Raw genomic sequence first — 26,114 nt, 5'->3', positions numbered from 1 at the left:
AGCTGTAAATCATGAATTACCTGCGGTAATCTGTCCTGACTCCCCATGCTCGTACAGTAGTAGTACATGACGCATTATCGCGATTGCTAGTTCATATTCATCAACATCTTCCAACGCCTTCTCCCCCTTCTCACTCCCCGGATTGGGACTCCAGCTCCAGCGGCGACTCAGTTAGGCTGACTCGGGTGCCAGTAAATGCCATGACTCTACCGATGCGCGCCTGCGGATGCACACATCGGACGCGAGCTCGGCGCTATCTGGACGAACGTCTGAACAAGACCGAGTCGACATGTCGTGACGGGGCGCCAAGAGCGGCTCTGAAGCCGGGGCCGTGCTCGATCCCGGTAGCCGGGACCCGCGCCTCCACCCAGACGCGGTTAAAGGAACAGGTGCGAAAGGCCACCACGGAGCACGCACAGTGGTTTTGCGGGCAATAGTGCGTGCACCACGGAGTACAGGGTAGCCGCGCGCCGTTGAACCATGCCAGCTGGGGTCCGAAAACGTTGACGCCATCCTGGCCGGCTACACGTCCCACCACAGCAAACATCAAGCGTGCAGATTCCTTGGAGGCAAGATCAATCGTCTTTTGTACAGTACAAAGGGGCCTTTCAAGGAGCCCACGCCGGTCACGCCAGGCGCAATCCACCAGACGTCTCGCGTCACGTCCTCTTGCTCCCCAACTCTAGTTGCGCAGAAAACCACCAAGTACACCCTCGCGGTGGGAGGGAGTCAAAATCTAGCAAATCGGTCCAAGTCTACATTGCTCGCCTTGCCCGCCCGGACACGTGTAATCGCGGGCTCTCCTCGCCGCTCGCTCTTCGATCAGACAGTCAATCGCCGAATTTAGTTCGACTCGTCCCAGGTGGGCTTCATGGTCCATCGCTGGTTCTCGGTGCCCTCGGCAAAGGGGACTCCGAGCTCAAACAGCTTGGTGACGACGGTCGAAAAGTCCTTGAAGAAGGCGTCGTTGTCCTTGGCGTACTTTTCCGTAAAGGGCTTGAATTTCTTGTCCTGGACCAGCACCATGTCGGTCGGCAGCATCATGAGCGTCTTGGTAGTCTTGTCCTCGTACTGCTTGGGGCCGTTCCACTTCTTCCACTGCCACTTCTCTTCCACGAGCAGGCGGTAATAGTCGTTGGTCAGGATGGTCGGGGAAAAGGTCCAGGGACCGTCGAAGCCAGATCGGTCCGTGTGGCAGCGGCCCAGGGCGTGGGCGCCGGACAGGGCGACAATCTCCTGGTCGTTGAAGCCCATGCGGTTGAAGATGTTGCGGAGGTGGTCGGCACCCTTTGTGGCGTCAGGCAGGCGGCCGTCGGGAGTGCAGGCCGACACGTCTCTATCGCTGCGGCCGGGACGGTAGGGGACGATGGGGCCCTGCATCTCCTGAATGGCGCAGACGCCGCCGAGGATCCAGAGATCCGAGTATGTGATCCAGGGGAACTTGGCTGTCAGGGATAAACAGTCAGCTTCCCGAATCAACGGCCGGCAAAACGACGAAAGAAGTGGAGGAGGAAGCCAAGGGGTATAGAGGACTCACCCTTGACGGGCTGGAGAAAGTCCCGGGCGGCAATGAGACCGGCATTGGCGCCGTGGTCAGACTCGGGAGCAAAGCGCATGGTGGCGCCGTTGCTGCCGCCCGTGCCGGTGGCCTTGTCAAAGGTGCCGCTGGCGTGCCAGGCGAGACGCAGCAGGACGGGCCCGAAGCTGCCGTCGTCGTAGTCGTCCTTATCCTCGAGGCGGCTGGCAATCTCGTTGTAGATCTTTTGGTAGTCGGCCCGCGTGGGGTTGACCAGCTTTGTCGAGGCCGCCGAGGGCGCGCCGTCGCTGGTGTAGAACCAGTAGCCGAGGCCTCCGGCGGCGGCGGCTGCGGTCAGGTACAGCCAGGGCGCCGACGACGACGACGATGACGACGGCTGCTGCTGCTTATGGGACGGCTCGGACGAGTACCAGCGGCGGCCCTGGTGGCGGAAAGCCTGGCGAGGGGCGACGGCGAAGGCGCTGCTGCGGGCCGAGGCGCGGGCCGCCGCGCGGGCGAAGTGGCGGGTTGCAGAAGCCATCTGGAGAGGAAAAGAAGGAGCTGGAGAGGGTGCAGTTAGCTTTGTGAGTCAACCGTTGAAGGCGGGATAGCCGAGCAGGAGGGGAGAAGGAGAAGAGGTCAAGTTGGCTGGGAGCTCGAGGGCGAGATGTACCGTGTGGACGACGAGTAGCGACGACTTTCCCCCTTCGTTACGCAAGGGCGAGACAGACGCTGGATAACGATGGGTGGATGAAGGTGGAAGAGAGTCGCAAGTCCAAAGGGAAGAAGGGGAGTTGGGAAAAAGAGGGCACCCCAACGTAATATATTCGTCTGGTATATCCGTCTGGCTGGGCCCTTGTCCGGACCTGCCTGCCCTACTTGCTACTTGTCTGCGGCGACGACTGCTACAAGGAGGCGAAGCACCCTAGGCATGCATTAAGCTATAGCAGTGCACGAGGGCGAGGGCAAACGGCGACGGCGTCTCCATCGGATTTGGCATCTCGTCGAAATTGGATTTCTGTGACTGGCTGCCGGCCGTCTGCCCTGGTGGGCTCGGGACCGCCAGGACCCACGTCGGATACGGACCTGGTACCTTAATGCTTACCTACAGCAGGTACTGTATAATTACTAGGTACCTCCTTAGAGAGAGAGAGAGGCTTTATTACACTTTTTACGACCGTTTTGTTGCTCGCCCGGGGGAGAAATAGGTTAAAATCCTCTAGATGCGATTCGCATGCAAGTGTGAATTGCCTGCATATTGCACTACATAGCTCGGGTGCATGCGTCTAGAAGCTAGAAGGGTGTTCCGCTCTCAAGGTACCTCGCCTGGAACCTCGGCTATTATTAAGTTACTGCGAAATTCGAAAACGGTGTCTCGCGCTGACAATCGGTCTTTGCAGCTTTCCCCCCATTTTCCCCACCTCAATCAAATCCTTATTCTTCTCTAATTAGGCATTCTTTTCTTTATGCGACAGACATCTTTTCAGAGCGAGACACCTGACACTGCATTACTACTACCCGTACCCGGACCCCGCTCCGAGCTTGCTCCGACATGGTGCGAAACCCTGCACCGCTCCGTCTGGAATCCTGTAACCCTCGGAATTCCGCTCCGAGCCTCACGCGCAAAACTTCTTGCGGATACATGCCGTTTCCGAGCTTACTGTCCGACCTTGTCCCATTCCACATGGCATACAGCCCGTTGCTTCTGATTCATCCTTGATACGCTCTTCGTGACCTTCATTGCCATTGCAAAAGGGACTCGTGTGGCTGGCTATCCTATCCTCCTGTCGAAAACACCTTGCAGTCCGCTCGTCCTCGTCCAGGAGCCAACCTCTCCAGCCATCGTCCATTACCTACTTTTACATTTCCTTCCGACTTCCGTAGCCATTTATCCGCGCACGAGACATCCAACCGTCAGCCCTTGTCCCGTCTTGCTACGGGTCCAATGGCTATAGTACAAGAACAGGTGCTCCTCTCCATTTGCACTTGTTCCACACACCACCCAGGGCTCGTCCTCTTGAGTCGTTTAGTTGAAGTCGGCGGGACCCTGCATCGCCGCGTTGGGCTCCATGTGCGCTTCGTAGAAGAAGAACATCCTGGATTCAGCCTTGCGCTTGCTAGCCTCGTCGAGCTCTGGGCCTGCAGCCCCATTCTCCCTTGCGCCAGCCTGCATCGTCGACGCGCCCGTCACCGACGACGGACTTGGAAACCCGGTCAGCTCTCAACTTGCCACGGCTGTCGGTAAACTTACCCAAACGTATCTCGATCAACCTCAATGTACTCCTTCATCGAGTCCTTGCCGCCGTGACGAACCAGGAAATCCAGGTAGACCTGCGTCAACTCCTTCTTTACCGCAGGCGACAGGCGGCTCTTGCTCCGGAACTCGTCAAATGCGTACTTCACCCGCTGAGCAGTTTCCGCCCCCTCGTCCGAGTGCGTCGGCTGCTCCAGCTCAAACTGAAACCACTTCTCCCAAAAGTTGCGGCTGTCCCCGTACCACTGCGCATTCTTAAGAAACACGGCGCGAGCCTGCTCCGCAGAGCCCTTGAACTTCCATAACAGCAGGGCCCACTCAGCCACGAGCGCGGCCTTTGTGTACAGGTCGACGGTAGGAGCGTCAATCTGATCCTTGAGAGCCTGGACGGCGGCCTCGAGACCCTTCTGGCGGCGCTGAAGATGGGCCCCAGAGATGATGACCTCGATGCAGTCAGGAAGCTTCATCAGAATGGCCTCGTGAATGTCTTGCGCCACATCAGCCCGGCCGTGGCTTTCCTCAAAGTACGCCCACTGCATCCGAATGCCAGGGCGGCTAAGGGGCACGTAAAATGACGCTCGAATGTAAATGTGGCGCGTCTCTTCGTCTTTGCCGGCCTGCGCAGACATCCATCTGGCGTAGCGGAACCAGAACTCGTCGTACATGGCACAGGCAACCAGGCATCGCTCGTAGAGGCCCACGACGCGGTGAAAGTCGGCCTCTGCCTCTTCAAAATCCAGGTACTTGCGCCAGTTGTTGAGCTGAGCGTGGTCCAGCTCTGTCACGTGAAAGAATTGACGCCCGAGCTCCGACTCGAAGGTCCAGCGCTTCGACGTCTCATTCTGCGTTCCCATGTGTGTTTCATAGTAGAGGGCGTCGATTTTGGCCCGGATCTCACGATCAATCTCCAGCTCGGGTCGTTGGCCACCACCTTGCGCCTCCAACTCAGCTTGCACCTCGGCCTGGATACGGCTCAGCACGTCTGCGGGGACAAGCTCGCTGAGGGGGCGAGTGTGCGACATGGTGCGAAACCGGTCATAGTAGCGATTGAACTGGTGCAAGGCGATGCTAATGACGCGAATCAAGATCGCAAAGATGCGATCGTGAGCCTCTCGGCGCTCCTCGTACTCGATGAACTTGTCCCAGAAAGGGTGGGACATGAAGTCGATTCCGACAAAAGTGGCAGCGCGCTCAAATAGGCTGCGAGGCTGCGTCAGTACCGACTGGCCCAAAACCAAAAGACAAACGGGGAGAGGATGGGGGAAAGAGGGTCAGTACAAGAAAGGGGATCGTGAGACCGGGGAAGCAGAGACCAAGAGCCGAGATCGCCAGGTGTTCGACGGGGGGGAGCGTGCGATGATAGGACGACGGGCAGCTGTGGAAAAGCACGCGCGGCTTCAAAAGAGCCTGGTGCGCAATCATGAGAGAGCATCCCGGCATAATAGGGCCAGCGAGGGCATATCTCACCATCACACACGTCCGCGGCCGACGTGTGAGGTTCACGGATATGGGCGACGACGCCATGACTGGAGAGCCTCGCGGCGGGATGCTACCGTGGTGGCTATGTGTTACGGGTAGGGAAAAACCATCCAACAACTTACCCTCGGACGATTTTGGGGTCGTGGGTCGTGTCCATCTTGAAGCGACAGTACTCGGTCCACAGGTCGACCGAATGGGTAACGCAGGAGCAGCCTCGCTCGTAGACCTTTGGGGTTTATCTTTAGCGCTCTGATGCGCTCCATTGCCGTTGGAGTGCCCACCATTTCAGCCGACTCAGTGCCAGCGATGTTGAACTCGAGCTCGGCATATTTTTTCCAGTAGCCAAAGAAGAGGGGGAATTTGGTGAGGAAGCGATCGTAGGAATCGCGGAAGACAGCGAGAGCCTGGGGGCTCGAGTTGCGGCTGAGTCCGCCCTCGAGGGCCTCGCAGGCCTTGAGGAGGTTCTCCCAGCTCTCAAAGTTGTCCGGGTCGGCTTCCTGCGGTTTGGCGCGTCAGCTCTGGAACACAGACGGGCAGGGCAGGACACGATAATCAGACTCACCACTTCGGCCTGATACTTGCGGACGTTGGCGAACTCCTCGTCGGAGCCGCCATACTGGCCAAAGTCGTTCATGGCGGGCGGAATTCCACTCTTGTTGGGATAATGTGGTGGTGGAAACGCAGGGAAGTGAGGGGCCTCTGGGGAGCTTGCCCGTGGACTTGACAGCTCCTATCGCGATGATGCAACGTGGCAGAGGAAAGGTGCAAAAGCGATGCAGCTGTGGATGATCAGGTTATTCCTGTCCCGGAAGTGCGATGAGAGGAGGTGGATGGGCGATGTGGATGGGCGATGTGGGTGGGCGATGCGGACGGGGAGGGAAGGTACCTGCGTGCAAGGTAGAAAGGTGGCGATGTTGTGGGAGTTGACGCGGCGAGCAAGGCTGACGCGAAACCTGGGTGATAAGTAGCTCTTTGGCGTGCAGCTGGCGGAAAACCTGGTGGCGCTGAGTCATGGCTGAATGACTAAGCCTCCAGGGAGGGAATGTCTCTTCCATGGACGAGGGCCGGCCGACGAAAGATTTTCTTCCTCCCTCCATATGGCTGGTGATGATTTCTACATAAAAACAACATGATAGGAAGAGACTGAACGCTCTCCGCATGGAAAGCATGATCTCAATTGTAAATCTGAAGCCTGGCAGAAAGACTTTATTATTGTGCTTCTATTGTTGCCATGGTCATTCAGCCTAAGCAGGCGATGGCCATCTTGCATCAGGATCCGGCCGTGGAAGACGGCGAGGCTCTAGACGAAAGGCCTGGCAGCAGTGCCTGTGGCGGGGGTGTCAAGGGCACATTTATGAATTAGTACCCCGAGGAACGGATATTTCCGCCGGCTATTGTTGGGCTTTTGGTGGCAGCTCAATGAAGAGCTCCCCTCGTCTGCTGCTTGCATGTGAAGCTGAGTTTTTCTTGACAAAGTCTCTCGCCAACCCTGCTCGATGACCCAGAAAGCGCTGCAAATCACGAGGGATCCTCGACGCACAGTTTTGTCAATGCTATGACATGCATTCCGACAGGCCATGAATGAATTGGCGTCTCGGGGCTCGGTTTGTATTGCGAGACTCGTGGCACCCAAAGTTTCCATCCGGCTGCAGTGCTGCAAGCTCTGTATACCATTCAGAGAAGCGTGGGGCCGCCGTCACAGCTCGCCTGCGCTACCCTACCCCGTGGGCCACGTTACCACAAGGCGCAGCGACGTCATCCCCCGAAGCCGAGACAAAGCAGCCCTGAACCCTCTGCGCCCGACCCAGCATCATTCGCCTCAATTGCTCTCTCCGTCGGCCCTCTGCGCCATGGACGGGCCTCACTGCTGATGCAGCCCTGCTCCTCGCATCTCCCCGCCTGGCGCTGAGATCTCCCCATAACCTCGTGAGCCTCGTCTCGTCCTCCGCCTCATGGACCAACCGACGGACTCGTGGGCCACGCCAGCTCCCGCCCCCGAGAAATCGAGCGAGCTCTATATCCGCGACTATCCCCAACGATCCATTGCCATTGTCTCCTCCTCCCATGCCCTGATCCTGCGCTACAGCTTCTCGGCGAGCGAGGGCAGCCACAATGGCTCCCACATATCTTTGCCCTCGGCCAAATCGCGGGCTGCCGCCGGCGAGCCCTTGACCACCAAATGCATGGTCGAGTTCTCCCCCATCACGAGCCGGCTGCTCAAAGACTACCGACCGTTGACCGCGCGGCCCGTCTATGGGACCCTGGGCCTCATTGCAGTCAACGGCGAAGTCTTCCTCTCGGCCATCACCCATGCCGTGAGGGCCGCGACGGTGCGCCCGGGCGAGACTGTGGAGCGGATAGCGAGTGTGGCCTTTTACTGCTTGAGCAGTGCCGACTACGACGATGTCGTGCCGCTGGACCCCCTGGAGCCCGACGTGTCAGATTCTGCTTCCGTCTACAGCAACAACTCGCCGTACGGCCAGGGTCTGAGCCGGCGCGAGGTGCCCATGGAGCACCCGTGTCATGAGCTGCGCAAGCTCCTCAGCAACGGATCCTTCTACTACAGCACCGACTTTGACGTGACAAATAGACTCCAGGACAGGTAGGACTCGATGCTCCCTTGACGTGTTATCGGCTTCGGTACAGGCGCTGACTCGTCAAGGCCCATTGCCTCCAACTCATTTGACATTGACAACTTTGACGACACATATCTGTGGAACTCGTTCATGATAAGCCCCCTGGTGCAGTTCCGTTCTCGGCTCATGCCCCAGGAACGCGAGGCGCTGGATTCGTCGCGCATCCTGACATCTGCGATTCGAGGGTTTTGTAGGACCATGACTCTGCCGCAGAGCGCTTCGCCCCTCAGGGGATCCAAAAAGAGCGGGATGCCGTCCTTCCTGACCCTCATATCGCGTCTCTCCTGCAGGCGAGCAGGGACTCGTTTCAACTCGCGGGGAATAGACGACGATGGGCACGTGGCCAACTTTGTCGAAACGGAAACAACCTTCTGGAGCCCAACAGGCATCCTGTTCTCGTATGCTCAAGTACGGGGGTCGGTCCCGGTGTTTTGGGAGCAGGTTGCCGACCTCATTCCGGGGCGTCAGAAGATTACCGTCACAAGATCACCAGAGGGCACGCAGCCGGCCTTCAATAAGCACTTTGAGGATCTCGAGCTCATCTACGGTGCGGTTCACGTCATCAACCTCCTCAGCGAGACGAAGCCGGCCGAGGCGGAGCTTAGTGGCATGTATCGCAACGGCATCCGGCACTGCCCGCTGAGCAGGCCGGGTGCCGAGGGGTCGGCGGACCATGCTCTGCTGCGAGAGACGCACTACGACTTTCATGCAGAGACCAAAGGGCCGGCAGGGTACGAGGCTGCGCGGGATATCCGCCGGTACATTGAAAACTCGACGGACGGCTTCGCGTACTTTTTGGCCGAGGAGTCGAGCGACGGCGTCGAGGGAGGGGACGGCCCCGGGGACGGCGCTCGCATGGTGGTGGTGCTGCAACAGGAGGGCGTCTTCCGCACAAACTGCCTCGACTGCCTGGACCGGACCAACCTCATCCAGACGTTGATCTCGCAGATGGCCGTGGAGGCGTTCCTGGGGCACCGAGGGGAGTTTGCGGCGTCGGACTTTTGGATGCGGCACTCGAGCCTGTGGGCGGACAATGGCGACTCGCTGTCCAAGATCTACGCCGGGACAGGGGCGCTTAAGTCTTCGTTTACGAGGCACGGCAAGATGTCGCTCTCCGGGGCGGTGGCGGACATGCGCAAGTCGGTCCAGCGCATCTACCACAACAACTTTGTGGACCCGTCGCGGCAGGTCATGATCGATATGCTGCTGGGCCGCCTCATCGGGCAGGCGGCGGTGCATCTCTTCGACCCCATCAGCGACTTTGTCTCGGTGGAAGTCGGCAAGCGGAGCGACGAGTACGCCTCGTTTGAGAAGATTAGCATATGGGCGGGGACGTTCAACCTCAACGGGCGCACCGACGGCATCGACTACGACCTGACGCCCTGGCTGTTCCCGCCGTCGCTGGGTTCGGGCCAGCCCGACATTTACGTGGTGGCCTTTCAGGAAATCGTCGAGCTGAGCCCGCAGCAAATCATGAATAGCGACCCATCGAGGAAGCACCTGTGGGAGAAGTCGGTCAAGCGGCTGTTGAACCAGCGGCAGGCGAGCCTCGGGGGCGACAAGTACGTGCTCTTGCGCAGCGGGCAGCTCGTCGGGGCGGCGCTGTGCCTGTTTGTCAAGACGTCGGTGCTATCCAACATTAAGAACGTCGAGGGCAGCGTCAAAAAGACGGGGCTGTCGGGCATGGCCGGCAACAAGGGGGCCGTCGCCATCCGGTTCGACTACGCAAGCACGCCCATATGCTTCGTCACGGCGCACCTGGCGGCCGGGTTCGCCAACTACGACGAGAGGAACCGCGACTATGCCACCATTCACAACGGGCTGCGCTTTCAGCGGAACAGAGGGATAGAGGACCACGGTAAGACTTGCTCTGGGTTTCGTTCTTCATTTTGCCCTCTTATCCTCCAGCCCCCCCATTTCTCTTGCAAGAGAAGAGAGGAGACGGTAGACGGTCTGTCCCAGAAATGGGAGCAGTATTTATAGCAGGCGTACTGATGCGAACACTTAGACGCCGTCATATGGTTGGGTGACTTTAACTACCGCATTGGCCTGGGCCCAGAGGCAGCACGGACCCTGATCAAGAGGCGCGACTTGGAGACGCTATACGAAAACGACCAGTTGAACCTGCAAATGGTGGCGGGCCTGGCGTTCCCCTTTTACTCGGAGGCCCGCATCGGCTTTATGCCTACGTACAAGTTTGACGTTGGGACGGACAATTACGACACATCGTGAGTGCGGCTTGAACTCGTTGGCAGAGCTCAACCACTGACGTGCGTCCAGTGAGAAGGCGAGAATACCTGCGTGGACGGACCGCATCTTGCGAAAAGGGGCCAACATACGGCAGCTGTCGTACGACTCGGCGCCGCTGCGGTTCTCGGACCACCGGCCGGTGTACGCGACGTTTGAGTGCAGGGTCAGCATCATCAACGAGGCCCTGCGCCAGGCAATCAGCAAGGAGCTGTATCAGCGCCGCAAGGCCGAGGTGGGGGACACGACGGCGCAGGTGAGCGACGGCCAGGAGACGGAGGACGAGGACTTGATAGGGTACGACGCAATCGAGCCGGGATTGCCGCCGGCGAGCTCGGATCGCCGAAAGTGGTGGCTGGACAACAGGCAGCCGGCCCGCGCGCAGATGTCGGTGCCAGAGGGGCCGGAGGGACAGGCCATGGCGCTCAACCCGAACCGGGCGTCGAATCCGTTTGGGCCCAGCGACGAGCCGGACTGGGTGGCGGTGCCGCGGACATCGCCTGGGCCGTCTCTCTCGAGCATGTCCAGCTCGCCTTATGAAAAAGTGATGCCTCCAAAGCCGACACTCATGCAGGCCGGGTCTTCGAGCGCGGCGGCGAGGAAGCCACTGCCACTACACGACGGGCCCAAGCCGTGGAACAGGGTGGACGAGGAGACGCGCACAGGCAGCCGGCCAAATTCACGGTCGTCGGGACCGCCGCCGCCGCCGCCGCCTCCTCGGCGGCAAGCAGCGGGCTCGCGGTCGGGGGCGGTGACTTCATCCGGGGACGGAGGAACGTGGCCGGAAGAGAGGCCGGCAAGTCCGCCGCGGGCGTCGTGGGCGGCGGGAGGGTGGCAGACGTCGCCACAGAGCAAAGGCAGCGGCAAGTCACCGCCGCCGGTGGCCAAGAAGCCAGCGCATCTGGCGGGAAGCAGCTCGCCCCTCAGCGAAGACGGGCCACTGCCGACGCGATCGGCGACGGTCGGGGGGCGAAGCAGCAGCAGCGGGCAGCAGCAGACGCCGGGGCTCAGGGCGGGGTCGGGGTCCAGACCGGCGGGCCGCAGCAACACTCTGGGAGGCGGCGGGCCAGGATGGGTGGCACGGGGCGCGGGAGCTGAGGAGGCCAAGGCTCTAGCGAAGCAGGCGGCGGCAAGCGGCGGCAAGGGGTCATGGCAGGGCCAGGGCAAGACGGCGGCGGACCTGCTGGACATGCCGGAGGAGAGCGGCGAGGAGATGAGCGGGTGGGAGACGCTGCAGCCGAGTACGAGGGCGTAGGCAGAGACAGCTTGGAGGCAGGCCGGCACATGAGCACCTCACGTGGCTTTGGATGAAAAGGTGGTGACGATGCACGGCCGGTTCGGTTTGTACGTGGCCGAGGCGCCGCTAAAGGCGGGCGAGGTGTGAATAGTCTGCATGGCTGTCTTGGGTGACTGAGACATGCACCGGCTGGGGACGAACGGCGGGGACGAACGGCGGCGGGGACGATGGCGTTTAGCCCCGCCGAGACAGAAGTATTTGGACGCGGCGGCGTTTCAGGGCCAATGCCTAGCGAGTATCAGAACTGGCTCTCGGGGCCGCGAGACGTGTCCGTGTTGGATGGTGCTGTGAGCCGTGCAAAGGGGGAGAAGAGGCGAGGACGGACGGCAGCGCGTGAAAGGCGGGCCCGAGGACGCAGCAAGCAACCTGCGGCCCGTGAGCATGGCGCCGGCAGGGCGGCAAGGGGTGAAAAGGGGAGGGGTGAAAAGGGGAGGGGAGAATGTCTGCTTTTTCCTCCGGCGTCTGGGCGCGGGAAACAAAACAAAGCAAAGCAAAAACGGAGAGAGAGAGAGAGAGAGAGAAGAGCAGCTTCGTGTTGGCGGGCCCGCTCAGGTTACCTACAGTATCAGTACTTAGCAGCCGAGTTCCCGGTCCCGGCGGCGCGCTCTCCACCCCCGCAGAGAAGACTGGCCCCAATGTCGATCCACCCGGCAGATGCTGCTGCGGTGCACAGGGAACGAACGGCACAGTGGCCGGCGGTATGTAGCCTGCATGTCGGCACCGCCGGGCCCGGCAGCTTCTCTGACGTGGTGCATGCGTTGAATGATATACATGCCCAGGGAAGCCTTTGCTCTACGTATGCGTATCCAAATAAACCCATCCGCTGAGCCTTGCATTCTTGCCCTTTTTTCCTCGGGTTGCAGCGCACGTGGGGGAGCCTCCGAGGTGGTGGCTCCGTGCGTGGTACCTTAAGGGTACCTGGCGCCCACTGTGCACCCACTGTGCACCGGGCACAGTGCAGTGCGGCCTCTGCCAGCACCCCGGCCTTGTCGAGGTACCTGGGCCTTGGCTCGCGTACCCGCCCCGTTCCCTCTCCCCCCCCCACCGAGGTACCCCCCCCCGTACCCCCACGACAGGGGCCTCGGCAAACAGACTTAAACTCTCCGCTCCCGCCCCCAAATCGTCGTCTCGTCGCCGCCTCTTTGCCTTTTCACCTGCCACCACGTTCCAGCCGCGACGGTTATACGGATAACGGGGCGTCCATGTATACCTACCTGTACTTGCCTGCATGCTCGCAATACTTTCATATGCCCGCCGCTCGCGCCTAGCCAGCCTCGCCCTCCTCCCATCCGACTCTCCGCTCTCCTCTCCTCCTCCTCCTCCGCCTCTCTCTCCCTCCCTTCTTCCCCTCCTCCCCCCCCCCTCTCTCTTCCCCTCCTTTCGCATTTCCATACCGAACGTCTCCCTCTCTCCCTCTCCCACACACTCAAACACACTCTCATCCGGGCCCGCCAGGCACACAACGAACTGACACCCGCGGTCCCCTCAACCTTAACCTCACCCACTTGCAAAAGTCCCAAAGTCAAAATCCCTTTCCCGTTGGCTCAGGGGAAGCAAGCAAGCATCCTTCAAAGCTTCTTTTCTCCCCCCCACGCGTCGTCCCCATCGCGTCTGGCTGCTGCCGCCTTTGCTGCCCAAGTGAAACCCCCGCGCCTTGACATTTTTTGCACGTACACAGAGACTTCCAGCCAGTATAATTACATGCGTACTTTCGCCTTCGCACCGCCGCCTCCCTGCTGCTGCTGTGCTCGCACAACCACTTGATCTCGTGTTGCAGACCGTCCGGCTTCACCGCCGGCTTCCCGGAGCAATCTCCATCACATGAAATACTCGACGCTGCTCCACCGCTGTCATCGGCCCCCGGCAACAACCACGATAGAGCCCGCATCAACTACCGATCAAGGACATACCAAACGAGAGAATCCGCGGGAGAATCCGCGGGACGAAGAGAGCACACTTGTCCGTCGACCGTGGTGACCGCCGCACCTACCCACCCACCCCCTTGCCTTCATCGCATCATGCCCGCCATGGCCGCCGCCACGGCCGCTGCTCTGGCCGCCGACCAAGACGCCCTGCACCCCTCGTGCCTGTCCGCCACCGCCCAGACACGCATCCTCGTGTGGCGCTCCGAGGTGGCCTCGGCTCTCGACCCGCCCGACTCGCCGCACTCGTCCGCCTCCAGCCCCTCGGTCCCCTCGGCTTCGTCCTCGTCCTCCGCCACCGTCACCACCACGGCCGCTTCCTCCTCCCTCCTGCCCCAGCCCTCGAGGCGTCGCCGCTTCTGGCGCCGCATCGTCCGCCGCCTCTCCGCTCGCCCCGATGCCCGACCCGGCGCTCTCGACCCTGCCACCGGGCTCGCGGCCGGGTCCGACGAGGTCGTCCGCACCGCCATGTACCGCCTCGACGACCCCTTCTTCGATGAGGTTGCCCTCGGCGAACCCAGCAGCGACGGCGGCCGGGGTGCCCTCAAGGACAAACAGGAGCGCCTACACCGCGCCGCGAGGCTCCTGATGCACCAAAACGCCATGGGCGTCCCCGCAACAATGGCACCATAGGGCCGGGCCGGTGACGCGCGCGGGAGAGCAGGCAAATGTAGCGTTCGTCTTGTTACTTGGAGTCGTCTTTTCTTCTCTTCTTGGGTATCTCGGGAGTCAGGATCCGGCATATGGCATGTACACATCCCTCGGCAACACACCAATACGATATCCATCTCACGAGGCTATCGGTCTGTTTCTACTCAAATAATCGGCTAGATGGATCACGAGTGAACGAATGGGAGGACTAGCGATGGATCAACGAGTAATTCTACAAATTGAAATAAAACCAAAATCACCATTAGTACCCGTTTCAACCTTCAACCTCCCGCCGTGACTTGAGCCCGACATGACTCGGGAATCGGGAAGCGTCTCATGCCCTGGCATACATACATGGTGGACTTTAGCCACATGCCCGAGCTGTCACGGCCCGTCCGTGTTCAAGGTTTGGATTCCGAGAGTACCCAGTTACACAAGCGGACGCTGAAGACGGGGAGACCAAGGACCCCGAGGCTGTTCAGCAAGCGCGAGAGGCCTGTTTCCGAACGTGTCCCGCCAAAGTTGCCGTCTCTCCATTGGGAATGAGACGACGACTTAACGAAGCTTGTTCTCATTCCGTCACAGAGCGACGTGACGGCAGAAAACCGCCGGCGGTGGCTCTACCACTCCCTCCCACTCGACGCACTTCACTGCTTGCCCCCGAGAGCACACATAGCTCAAGAGCAAGCACATAACAGATCGGCCGAACACAACGGCCACGTCCTGCTGGGACAGTGTATGAATATAGGTCATTGTTTTTCTGCCTCTTCTCTTCTGCTCCTTGTTTTTTTTGGTCTGGTTTCTGTGGGAATGGCTTCGCCGAGGGGGGGTGTTTTGTGAGCGGGAAAGAGCCGGGAGATTCCTCTCTCAAGAGAGACGAGCCGAGCCCAGCCGACAAGAGGCAAAGCCATGGAAAAGCAAAAGCGCAGTTGCATGACCGATCCAGCCAAGGGAAAATGGTGAACCGGCAGCCTCAAGTCAAACAAACAGAAAAACACCGGGGCAAGCGTGGTGGAGGGGACCATTCGTGAGTGACATTCTGTACCAGATGGAGAGGCCGCCACGCGCAAAAACAAAGCGTGGACAGCCACCAACCTCTGATCCAACCGAGCAACAACAAGACCCGTGACGAATCCACAAGCCGCGCCTAGTTGCCATTGTTCGACCGGAAAATCCCCCACGATCCCCTCCTCGCCCTGCCATCAAGTATCAACGGACTGCGCACCTGCGCATCATCACCTGCCTGCTCGCCTGCCCTTCAAATCGAGGCACGCCGGGCTCGCCATACGCCGGGGTAACAAATGCGAGCAGGCGGCCAAACATTGCATCTCGGTTCTCAAATGCCGGGATGCCCGTGGTATCGGGTGAGTGAGAGAAAGAAATTTACGAGGCAGCGGCGGGAGCGGGCTCCTCGGCCTTGGTCTCCTCCTCGGCGGGCTTGGAGGCCTCGCCCTCCTCCTTCTTGGCAGCATCACCCGCGGCGGCGCCCTCGGCGTCGGCGCTGTCGGACGAGGTCCACAGAGTAAGGTTGTCACGCAGCAGTTGCATGATAAGGGTGCTGTCGCGGTAGGACTCCTCGGAGAGTGAGTCAAGCTCGGCAATGGCATCGTCGAAGGCTTGCTTGGCAAGGTGGCAAGCACGGTCGGGCGAGTTGAGGATCTCGTAGTAAAAGACGGAGAAGTTGAGGGCCAGACCCAGGCGAATGGGGTGGGTGGGAGTCAGGTCGGTCTGGGCAACCTCAGTCGCGTTCTGCAGATTGTCATCCGTTAGCAGATGAAGCCAGACGACACAAAACGCTCAGAGGGGGCCATGTAGGAGTAAGAAAGAAAGGAAAAAAAAAGGGCGCGGCGAACGCGTTCTGACAGACGCCGGGAGACGACGTACCTTGTAGGCATCGTGGGCAGCCGTGGCGGCAACCTTGCGCTTCTCGCCCGAGGCGAACTCGGCGAGGTAGCGGTGGTAATCACCCTTCCTGTTTGCGCAATGCCACGGTCAGCAACATTTCAAGGGCGAGACTGATGAGCGGTAATTACGACAGGGGGCGAGGGCGGGGCGGGCAACGGCGGAGATACGTACATCTTGTGGTAGAAGACCTTGGACTCGCCCGAGGCAGCGTTGGGGATGAGGCTTTCGTCGAGGACATTGAGGACGTCCTGGCAGACCTGCTCAAGCTCGGCCTCGATCTTGTCACGGTACTCCTTGATTGTGGAGACGTGCTTCTCGGAACCCTTGGACTCCTCCTTCTGCTCGATGGAAGAGATGATGCGCCACGAGGCACGGCGAGTGCCGACGACGTTTTTGTAGGCGACGCTGAGGAGATTACGCTCGTCGACGGTGAGCTCGCCTCCGATCTTGGCGACCTCCTTCATGTAGGTGACCATTTCATCGTAGCGCTCAGCCTGCTCGCAGAGGCGGGCCAGAAAAGTCTTGCTATAGTGCCATGGCCCAGGGTTAGCACGGGTGATCTCGCGAGCGGTGCTCCTGATGGCGAGGCTCCAGGTGGATGAGCAAACCTTTCACGCTGTCGGAGAGAAGGCGTCAGCAGTGTCCAGGGGGTGACGAGGAGGACATGAGGAGGAGGGGAAGACAAAAGGCGGCGAGCCGCCAGCAAACGCGACAGAGACCGCGATGGTGGGGCACAAGGGGCCAAACGAGCCGAGACGGGGCTTGCGCAGGCTCGTCGCGGCTCGGCTCGAGGCAAAGGAGGCGGGCATGGCGGCGGCGGGTGCAAGAGGAGGCCAAAGGAGGCGGGAATGCTTACCTCGTTGGTCATGGTGGCGGCGAGACGACGGCGACAAGATGGGAGTCGAGAGGCGGTGCAAAGTTGGAAGTGACGAAAAAGACGCGCGCGAGACGATGGTGGGGAGGAGGGAGGGGGATGAGTTCTGCGTGCAGAAATGAGGCGTTGAAGACAGCAGAAGAGGGGGCGGGTGTTTATATTTTGAAGGTGGAAATGGGGTTTGGATTTTCAGGCTGTCCCTTGGGTTTAGGGATTTTTTGGGTGAGGGGAAGAAGGGAAGGGCAGTGGGTGCCGGGGCAGCTGGCGGAGCCCGGGAGCCAGATGGCGGGCGGATGGCAGAGCCTGGGGGCATTGCATCAGCGGGCCACCCTCGACAGCCGCCGCTGTCTCTCACTGAGCCAGGTCCCCAAATTGCACACCTTGTATCTTTTGGCGCGCGAGTCGCCGGTGGTACTGTAAGGAGCATGAACGAGAGGTGCCTCTTATCAGGTAGGTACTTATATCGAGTTAATCCCGCGCATCTGGCAGCACCTCGAGGTACCTCTTCGGTGACGCGACTTGTTATCAGCCGTCTTTTCTTCGCCCTCCCTTCCTGTACATACGTGCCGAGACCCTTATCTTTGCTGGGTAGAGGGCGAGGGGCTGACATGTATCCGCATGTGCAAAGTACCACCAGAGAGGTACTGCACTACCTACCTAGGTAGCCAGTGCAGCAGCCACAACGGCCTGTAGCATAACTAGCGTTTTGCCCTTCCCTTGCCGCCGTGCTTGGCTCTCCGCCTGTTGGGAGGCGGTCGATCGATCCTCCTCCTCCACTGTCCGGCTGGCTCCCGGCGGCAACTCCACCCTTGGAGGAAAGGTACTCGGTACTTTGCGCCGGATATCTTGCTGGGCAACTCGACTCTTCTTCATGGTGACACTGTCGTCACCAACTCCTGTTAGCCAGCTACTCACGGCAGCGCCTCTGCCCGCCTAGTCTTACTACCTTAAGTAACCCCAAGATAAGGTCTGCTGGCCAAGAGTCAGCCGCGCACGCGTGCTTCAAGGGCCACTCACCTTTCGCCCTCACCTCACCACTCAACCCTCAGTCATTCGAGTCAACAAAGAGGGCACCGGCACACATAACGCACTCGCCCTCGCCCTCGCCCTCGCCCTTTATCTGTTCCGCCGATGCCGCTGCCCATACCCATACAGTAGGTAAGTTACTCTGTCGCCGAACTCGTACTGTACATGACGAGCCCAGCTAGCCCTGTGAGCACGTCTTGCATTGCATTGCTTGCTCTACCCCGGTTTCGTTGCTCACAGTCTGTTCCCACGACCTCCATCAAGCATGGTTGTTTCCCATCTCGAGCCTTTCTCGTGCTTCCTTTCCCCCTCTTCTACAGTACTGTACAGCTTCTTCACTGAGCACGCGGAGCGCTGAAGCGACGACCCCTACTGCACTGCAGGCCTACGCACACCAATCACGCCGACTGGAAAAGGCCCAACGACCCCTGGCGACTCGGCCGTGCCCCCCCCCCCCCGTCATCCCATCGCCGGTTCAGCTGCTCCCACCTGCGTCATTGCTCGTTATACGTCATGGATATGGTAGGTGCCCTGCCACCAACGCCGCCCTCGAGTCGCTGAGCCACCAACCGTACCCTGCCTCGACCAATCTACATCCGTCTGTTACATCCGTCTGTTCGTAAAGCAAGGTATAGAATGTAGCTGGCATCACGCTTTCGTCTGCCAGCAGTACAGTACCGCGTGGCCCAATGGCACGCAGACACGCGGGCCTGCTCTCCCAGCAACCAGCAATCGCGACCACGCAGCGTCGGTTGACGCCTTGTACTGTAGTGTTTTACCTGTACTCCATCCCAGCACAACGGACCGCCCGAGCGCTCTCTGTGTAGGCAGGTGGCATTCAAGCACCGAGAATATGTAATGTATTTTAGACGCAGGGGTTGTTTGCTCTAGTACTCAAACAGAGAAACCAATCGGCCATCGTATTTGCTCTGTGCGCTCACAAGGGTATCGAGATGCTTCTTCTCCGTCGCATGACCACTCTCATCCACCGGTCGCCATTCTGCTTCGCATTTAATCTCAAGCCTCCTAGGATAAGCATGTTGCGCCCAGCCTGCAACTCACTGCTCTTGCTCGCCGGTGCCAGGAACGCCCGATCTCAAGACTAGAGCTCCTCGGCCTCGATTCCCGTAGGCTGTGCCCGTCCCCAGTTCGCCGGGTCCCCGCCGGGCACACACAGGCCGAGCCTCCAGAAATAATCTCGATGGGCAAAGAAAAGCTGCCAGAGCCTGAGCCGCGTCGGCAGAGTCATGGCCTCTGCCTGCTCGCGCGCCGTCGCGCCGGCTCGGCTCAAGCGCAAGAGGCTTTCGCGCACGATTTGCCAGGCGCGACCCCCGGCTCCTGTGCTGCATGCGGGATCGTTGTCCCCAGCGCAGGCCCTGATGTCCTGCTCCGTCGGCGAGAGGCTGGGCTTGGTGATGTAAATCTCGCCCGCATGCGACCTGTAACCCCATTCGTCCCACGGTAAAAGGGGGACGGGGTCGTCGTTGTGAGTGACACGGCGGTACGACAACGATTCCGGGTCCGCCACCCCATCGAGCCCAAACACCTTGTCAACGAAGCGAGCCAGCTGGTAGTTGCCTACGCGCGGCTCGCCAAACGTCGTGACCAGCACGTCGTCCCATCCCAGCAGCAGCCGGAGCTCCAGCGCCGCAAGACAGGCGACAGCGCCTCCCAGGCTGTGTCCAACCAGGTGAATGGGGAGGGACGGATACTTGGCTTTCAAGGCCTTGAGCTCGGGCAAGACGACCTTTCTCGCGCTCCGCCACGACTGAAGGAAGCCCATGTGAGCGGTGCAGTTGGCACACTCGTGCTTGGGCTTCCCCGGTGGCCCCTCGTCTCCGTCGTCGGGAGATGGGTAGGGAACATACTGCTGTGGGATTGTGCTCAGATCCACGACGGTGTTGGTGATACTGTAGGTCCCACGAAACGCGACCAGGATGACGCCACGCCCGGCAGAGGACACGACGTCGCCGCCGGGCCCGTCTGCCCCAGCATCTTGTCGGCCGTCATCTACCGCGATATACCCGCAGCTGTCACTCAGAAGCACACCGGTGTTCCACGTAGCGACCAGAGACAGCTCGGGGAAGTCGCTGCAGCGGGACAGGCATTCAAAGGGCTTGCGCACGCCCGTGTTGCCCACGCAGTAGGATATGTCGACTATGCGCGACAGACGCTCCAGGTCCGTGAACAAGGGTGTAGAGATGGAGGCAGTGCGCCGATGATAGGGCGCTGGCTCTGTGCCAACGATCTTGTGAGCCATTCCGGCGTCGGGGCTCACGAGCAGCTGCGCGAACAAGAGGGGCGCGAGAAGAACCATGATGGCGGCAGGCAGCCTATGCTCATGGCATGTCGCGGAGACTCGCGTTGGGTATCGTGCCCCTTGATGTAGGAGGCAGTCGATGAGCGGGTCGGCTGTGAGCCGCCGAGGGAGTCTGCGCGGCGAAGCGGTGGCAAGACTGCCAGTGTCGTAGTTACTGTGAGAAGTTTGTAGGTTGCTGCCTAGGATTGACCAGCCACCCAATGATGCTTGCGGGCGACGGCATCATCTGTCGCCGCGTGGACAGGCCGCAATTCGGCAGATGGCGGAGTCTAAGGCGAATGAAAGGGGCAAAAGGAGGTCTCGTGAGCCTCATCTCATCACGATTGGGTGAGGTCACTGAGGTCACTGGGGTCTGCAGGGTACCGAGTACATGCCCTTGTACGCACCAGCACGAGTAATTAGCCGACGACGGCTCCGCAAATGATAAGTCCGATGCCTCGATAACGCCTTGTACTTTGTACTTGGCGAATAGCATCGAGAGTTGGAGCAACGGGTTCGACGCAGCAAAGACATGAATTCTAGGTACTGGCCCTCAGCAAGCTTGCAAACAGACTAGAGCTATCTGCGACAGCCGATGGGGAACGCAGGTCGTCTTGGTGGCTGCCTGTCCAAGTGCCATCTCCTCCATAGCGCATCATCGGTCGTCATGCGCCTGAGCCGCATTGACAAACCAGACAAAGCGGCCGGGAAATTTTCCATGGAGATCCACAGACGTATGCTCGCTTGTCTGGTGGGAATCTAGATACATGAATCAAGGAGCTTGGCTGAATAATCATCATGCTTCCCAGTAACAGACTCGTCAGGTGTCCCCTCCATAGAGAACGGTATCGAGCTTGAGTGTGGCAGCGCTGACGTCGGCAAACGATGATCTATCGATCCCGTCTGGTTGCTGTCAACCTAGTCCGCGCTGGGCAATGGTGGGATCCAAGACGGGCGAGATGCTGGTGAAGTTGGACGCCAAGTCGGTCTGGTTGGCGACACACCTTCCGGCTTTGCCTTGGCAGGAGAGCAAGACAACGACGCTGCCCGATACTTCGTAGGCTGGTATTCTGTAGGGATATTCCACGTCAGGCCTTGACCACGCAGTTCCAGGCAAGATTTACGGATTGGGAAAGGAGTCAAGGCGAGATGGCCCATCACCAACAGTCTTCCTGTGACCGAACATGAAGGGGTGTTGAGCAGGATCCTGGCTTACCCCTTGGTGTCTGGGCAGGCTCGCTGGATCATCAGCAGCGACTTTTTTTCATCCTGCCAGATAAACTTGACGTCCCTGTTCTGGCACGAGAAGCGCGGCGTCAGCCAGTCGGGCGTTGTCGACACCGACGAGGCGTTGAAATGGCAGCTCGTCGACACCTGAGTGCTGGCGCTGAGGTACGTGAAGTTGTACGAGGACAAAGTGGCCTCCGTGTCGTTGGAAATGCCAGCAAAGTCACGGACATGGTAGTCGCCCGGCAGGATGCACTTGCTGGCGGGATCTCGCACTTTTGCCAGCAGGGCCGGCGGAGGGAGGTAGGCCGTTGCGGCGACAGCGATGCCGGGCAGCGAGGCGAGGATCAAGGCTGCCAACTGCATGGTGGCTTGTCTGATGGTGTTGTCCGATGGTGTTGGTCAGGCCGCGGAGAGGAAGGAGAGTGCGGTTGAGATGGTGCTGAGTCCGCTTGGTATGGATGGACGGGAATGACACGAAGAGGAAGAAAGCAAGCGATGCTCTCTGATATAAGTAGGTAGGCACGATGACACGGGACAGCAAGGGGGAAAGTTGGAACCTATATGCCAAGGAGCGAGCAGCCTGCTGCTTTACCGAGCACGTAACACCACACTTGATGTGATGAATTGGTGCAAAGTGAGGAGGTGTGTACAGATGTATGTCGACAGAGTATTCGTTTGTTGAGGTCATCAGCTCCATCCACGCTGCCGTACCTGCAGGCGGGGACACACGATGCGGACGTGGCCCGGCGGCAACTCGGAAGTGATCGTCGCAGCATAAAGTCTCTGTCGATCCTGCAACCCCGAGGTGCAGATACAGTAGCATCGCTCTCGGACGCGCGCATGCTTAGATATTGGCAGGCCAATGAAGCATCCATCTGGTCGTTGGTCGTCGTCATCCAATCACCAGGGAAGCCGAGTATCAACACCCATCTCACCCACGACTTGCCGTCTGGCCACTTTTGTTGTGACTGGGCCGACGCCGACGTCTTACGTTTGCAACCCGGGGATAAGGAAGAACGCGCGGATGTTGTGCCGATTGTTGGACGTGTTTGCTCGAGGCATTGGATGCTTTGCCGCCGGCCCAATTGTATGGTCGGAGCTCAGGCATCCTCCTGGACGGTGCAACTCCATTCAAGGTTGTGTCCCTCGCTCTCTTCTGTGGCCGCGAAGCATGGCCGGGAGGTCTCAGTGATTCGCACTGCTCCGCGCCACCTCTTGGGCGACATGGCAAGTTGGATGATGAATTGCGCAACTTCCATGTACGTATATCCAGAGCCGTGATTGGTCTGCGCACGACCCACCACCATCAACGCTGGCACTTTTACCCTCTCCAGTCACGTGACCCACAACTCGGCAAAAAATTACGCCCACAGCAACTCAGCCAGTGTGTGTACCGTGGGTTTTGCGGCACCCGCCAGAAATTTCGCCCCTCCTCTTTTTCCCTTCCTCGACATCACCCAGCGCCGTTGTCGACAAACGCCCACCCCCGACAACCCCCAAGATGGCCAAGGAAGCGCCCGCGAGATCCGGTCTGACCGTCGGTCAGAACCGCGGCCACGTACGTGTCATTTGCCGTCTCACCTCGTGGAGGATCTCTCTGCTCCCCTGAACCTCTCTTCGCGCGAGGTGGGCGAACACCCAGCAGCAGACGATGGACGCTGACATGCCGCCCTCTCTCCTCGTGCCTGTGCGCCTCTATAGAAAACCACTGCCCGTGTCGTCAAGCCCCGTGTCTCCCGGACCAAGGGCCACCTGAGCAAGCGCACCGCGTTTGTCCGCGAGGTCGTCAAGGAGGTCGCTGGGTGAGTGTCCCCTACAACTTTCAAGCTCCCCGACTGTCTTCGACGTTGCCATTGAGCAAGTATGCAATTGCATGGGCAGGTGTGCAAGAATCCCAAAGCATTCATGCTGCTGGGAGTCAAGTCGAGCCGAGTGAATTTCGAGCGACGTGCCGCCTGCCCTTAATTGCACTACTCACACTTAGCCCAAAAGCCTCGTGCTAACAATTCCTCTCTCCCACAGCCTTGCCCCCTACGAGCGCCGCGTCATTGAGCTGCTCCGCAACAGCAAGGACAAGCGTGCCCGCAAGCTGGCCAAGAAGAGAGTACGTCTCGCCCCCCTCCCATCCCGACGTGCCTCGATCCTTCAAGCGGCCTCGAGATGCTAACGATTTCATCGTATAGCTCGGAACTTTCGGCCGCGCCAAGAAGAAGGTCGACGAGCTCCAGCGTGTCATTGCTGAGTCCCGCCGTACCGGTCACTAAAAGGAACGGCTCGTGTTTGTCCAGCGGAGAGGGAGATTTCCGTGCCAAGTCGCTGCAGGGTTTCGCATGGGATTGGCGTGGTCACGGTTTCATCGGTTTCGACGACTTTAACTGCATTGCGGCAGGGCGCTGCTGCGGGCTACCGGAAATACCAAATTCAAAAGCAAGGTTGCCAACACAATGAGGTACATGCATGAGGATATTTGAATTTGCCTCATCTGGACACACCTTGATCTTATCCAGAGCGAAAGCCATTATCAAACATTGCCGACGCCATATACTCCTCGCATCTACGTAATGCGTATCCATGTAGAGAATAACCTGTAGTAAACGCCCGAGCCCACGCTACGAACCATGGCAATCCTCCGACATCATGGCTTACAAGCCAGTCCGACAAAGTGCCACCAGTGATACCCTTCACACAGTCGACCCTCTCACTTCTTGCCCAGCTTGAACCACTTGGGCATCTTCTTGCCCCCTCCGTCTCCTTTGCCCTCGCCCCTGTCGACCCGGGGAGGCTGCGGCTGCAGGGACGGCGCCGGCTCGCCATCGTCCTGGGTGCTAGGCAGCTCAGGGATCCTGACGGCCTGACCTCTCTGCGCCACATTTGCCTTGAGGAAGGGCTGCTGGCGGGCCTCTAGGGGCACGTCGTCGTCCCAGACGAGATTCACGAGCACGCGGCCCGAGAACTTGTAGCCCTTGATGATGCTGTGTCTGGGCCCGCCGTCGTCCTGTATGGCCGTCTTGCCGCCAGGGAGGACGAGGCGGAACGCATGGCTGCGACTGGCCATGACCTGCCGCACCGCCTCGTACAAAAACGCTCCCGTCTCTTGCGGGCCGATCTGCCACTCGCTGCTGGTGTTGTCGGGGAAGCGCACCTTGACGAGGACGGACTTGATGGCCGCGATGCGGGCCGCCTCGGCCGCGGCTTTGTCCTCGAGCTCCTTGTCGGATGGCAGGCGCTTGTTGCGCGACGACTCGAGCAGACGGGCCTGGTGCAGTTGCGCGTGTGCGGCTGTCGGCGCAAAGTCTTCTTCATCGGCTGGCGCGAGGGCGGCGGCGGGGGTGGACCCGGTCGGGGCGAGGAAGACGTTGACGGGCTGGTAAGGGTCTCTGGACGTGGTCGGTTCGTCGCTGGAAACGGCTTCTTGGTGTGACTGTTGGGTGACTGCAACCGTGGGCGGCTGCTGTGCGGGAGGTTTTCGGGCTTCGGGAGAGGTGTTTGGAGGTGCTGGCGCAGCGTCGGCCATGGCTGTGTCCTGAGATTGCGCTGCGGTCTCGTCCTTGGGCTTGCTGTCCGGCGTCGAGTCGTCCACCTTGTCATGTTCTCCCCCGGCCTCCTTGAAGAACTGGCTGATCTGCTCCATGGCTTCGAACAGGGTCTGCTGCGTCGTTCTGTAGGAAAGCCGTATCAAGACATTTCCCGAGTTGTGACCCAGCTGGGAGAGCGTCTTCTGAAAGTCGGCAAAAGTCGATAACTCCCTCCCCATAATATTCAGCACCGGCGTCTCGTAGTACAGTTGCCCGCTGCCACGGCCATCCTCCAAGCCGCCCGCCACGCCACGCGCCGTAATGTTGACGTTCCTACCGCCGCTCGCTTCGCCGCTCTCAAACTGGCGCAGCACCTTCCATAGCGTCAGGTCTGAGGGGAACTTGCGAATCAGCCGCCCGCCAGGAATCTCCTTTGCCTCGGGCTGTGGGATCTGCAGAGCGATCTGGACGGCAGAGGGAGTGTTTGATTTCTGGACGAGCTCGAGCTTGGCGCCGGGGAGAAGGCCCGAGGCGCGCAGGGGAACGGAGAGATCGACCTGTTTTTGCTTGTGTCTTTTGCCGTTGTTTCCATCCCCGCGGTCAGCGTAGCCGATGCCTGCATCTAGCGGAAGCCTAACCTGAGGAGATATTTATCGCTGGTGAGGTTGAGCTTCTTGCAGGCTTCTTGGAGCACGTCGATGAGGTAGGTTCCGGGTGAGACTTTGATCGTGGTGCGCCGCAGGTCGGTGGCGATGACTACGACGTGTGAAGACATGCTTCGGGTGGGCTTGCCGGTTGACGGCGGGAGAGGCGTTGTTGGGGCGAAGAGTTGCAGGAAAGCAGAGCAAAAGAACGTGAGGGCAGTGCGCCGCAATGACGACGCTATGCTTATCGTGGGGCTGCAGCGGGGTTGATGTTCGTCAGCGGGCAGATGGATGCTGCTAGGTTGGACGATGGCGGCGGCGACAAGAGAAATTGGGCTGCAAGCGAGAGGGTAGCAAGAGTCTCTTGCGGAGGTTGTGGCCTCGTTCAGTCGGCCATCCGTCTGCTTCTCGAACAATCTCCAAGCTGATTACGTACAGCATGACGAAATGCCAAAGACGGGTGGGGTGAGCGAGCCTCAAAGGGCACCTTGCCTAGGTACGTACCTAGGTAGGTACCTAGGTAGGTAGGTGCTCCATACAGGCTGCTTTGCACGAAGTACATGTCTTACGTAACCCATGTCCAGCAGCTGGCAGAAGCTCGGACCAATCAACTGCGCCA

The 26,114-nt window shown here is 59.8% G+C and overlaps 9 protein-coding genes across 9 annotated transcripts; 3 read left to right on the top strand and 6 right to left on the bottom strand.

Moving 5' to 3' along the window:
* Window positions 1-843: 843 nt before the first annotated feature.
* On the bottom strand, window positions 844-2,057 carry HRG_11501 (peroxidase domain-containing protein; the record flags this gene model as incomplete). Its single annotated transcript, XM_044869971.1, has 2 exons — window positions 844-1,445; window positions 1,538-2,057. 2 exons carry the CDS (start codon window positions 2,055-2,057, stop codon window positions 844-846), a joined length of 1,122 nt encoding a protein of 373 aa, XP_044714868.1.
* Window positions 2,058-3,542: 1,485 nt separating this feature from the next.
* On the bottom strand, window positions 3,543-5,883 carry HRG_11500 (pre-mRNA-processing factor 39; the record flags this gene model as incomplete). The annotated part of the gene is made up of 5 exons (XM_044869970.1): window positions 3,543-3,717; window positions 3,768-4,970; window positions 5,372-5,475; window positions 5,531-5,746; window positions 5,812-5,883. 5 exons carry the CDS (start codon window positions 5,881-5,883, stop codon window positions 3,543-3,545), a joined length of 1,770 nt encoding a protein of 589 aa, XP_044714867.1.
* Window positions 5,884-7,201: 1,318 nt separating this feature from the next.
* Window positions 7,202-11,387, top strand: HRG_11499 (sacI-like domain-containing protein; the record flags this gene model as incomplete). Its single annotated transcript, XM_044869969.1, has 5 exons — window positions 7,202-7,851; window positions 7,912-8,070; window positions 8,116-9,743; window positions 9,894-10,113; window positions 10,166-11,387. The coding sequence occupies 5 exons, from the start codon at window positions 7,202-7,204 to the stop codon at window positions 11,385-11,387; spliced, it is 3,879 nt and encodes a 1,292-aa protein (XP_044714866.1).
* Window positions 11,388-13,456: 2,069 nt separating this feature from the next.
* On the top strand, window positions 13,457-13,984 carry HRG_11498 (uncharacterized protein; the record flags this gene model as incomplete). Its single annotated transcript, XM_044869968.1, has 1 exon — window positions 13,457-13,984. The coding sequence occupies one exon, from the start codon at window positions 13,457-13,459 to the stop codon at window positions 13,982-13,984; it is 528 nt and encodes a 175-aa protein (XP_044714865.1).
* Window positions 13,985-15,385: 1,401 nt separating this feature from the next.
* On the bottom strand, window positions 15,386-16,775 carry HRG_11497 (14-3-3 protein; the record flags this gene model as incomplete). Its single annotated transcript, XM_044869967.1, has 5 exons — window positions 15,386-15,751; window positions 15,887-15,974; window positions 16,079-16,432; window positions 16,516-16,523; window positions 16,764-16,775. The coding sequence occupies 5 exons, from the start codon at window positions 16,773-16,775 to the stop codon at window positions 15,386-15,388; spliced, it is 828 nt and encodes a 275-aa protein (XP_044714864.1).
* Window positions 16,776-18,909: 2,134 nt separating this feature from the next.
* Window positions 18,910-20,124, bottom strand: HRG_11496 (lipase (class 3) domain-containing protein; the record flags this gene model as incomplete). The annotated part of the gene is made up of 1 exon (XM_044869966.1): window positions 18,910-20,124. One exon carries the CDS (start codon window positions 20,122-20,124, stop codon window positions 18,910-18,912), a length of 1,215 nt encoding a protein of 404 aa, XP_044714863.1.
* An 895-nt stretch (window positions 20,125-21,019) lies between these two features.
* HRG_11495 (uncharacterized protein) lies at window positions 21,020-21,699 on the bottom strand (the record flags this gene model as incomplete). The annotated part of the gene is made up of 2 exons (XM_044869965.1): window positions 21,020-21,176; window positions 21,323-21,699. 2 exons carry the CDS (start codon window positions 21,697-21,699, stop codon window positions 21,020-21,022), a joined length of 534 nt encoding a protein of 177 aa, XP_044714862.1.
* A 1,138-nt stretch (window positions 21,700-22,837) lies between these two features.
* Window positions 22,838-23,600, top strand: HRG_11494 (ribosomal protein l36e domain-containing protein; the record flags this gene model as incomplete). The annotated part of the gene is made up of 4 exons (XM_044869964.1): window positions 22,838-22,894; window positions 23,038-23,138; window positions 23,359-23,440; window positions 23,520-23,600. The coding sequence occupies 4 exons, from the start codon at window positions 22,838-22,840 to the stop codon at window positions 23,598-23,600; spliced, it is 321 nt and encodes a 106-aa protein (XP_044714861.1).
* A 434-nt stretch (window positions 23,601-24,034) lies between these two features.
* Window positions 24,035-25,626, bottom strand: HRG_11493 (TUG ubiquitin-like domain-containing protein; the record flags this gene model as incomplete). The annotated part of the gene is made up of 2 exons (XM_044869963.1): window positions 24,035-25,424; window positions 25,490-25,626. The coding sequence occupies 2 exons, from the start codon at window positions 25,624-25,626 to the stop codon at window positions 24,035-24,037; spliced, it is 1,527 nt and encodes a 508-aa protein (XP_044714860.1).
* Between the last annotated feature and the right edge of the window lie 488 nt (window positions 25,627-26,114).

This window comes from Hirsutella rhossiliensis (assembly GCF_020360975.1).
Source record: "Hirsutella rhossiliensis strain HR02 chromosome Unknown scaffold00021, whole genome shotgun sequence".
Classification (NCBI taxonomy): domain Eukaryota; kingdom Fungi; phylum Ascomycota; class Sordariomycetes; order Hypocreales; family Ophiocordycipitaceae; genus Hirsutella; species Hirsutella rhossiliensis.
The sequence above is the reverse complement of the archived record's forward strand: the minus strand, read 5'-3'. Positions and strand labels throughout refer to the sequence as shown.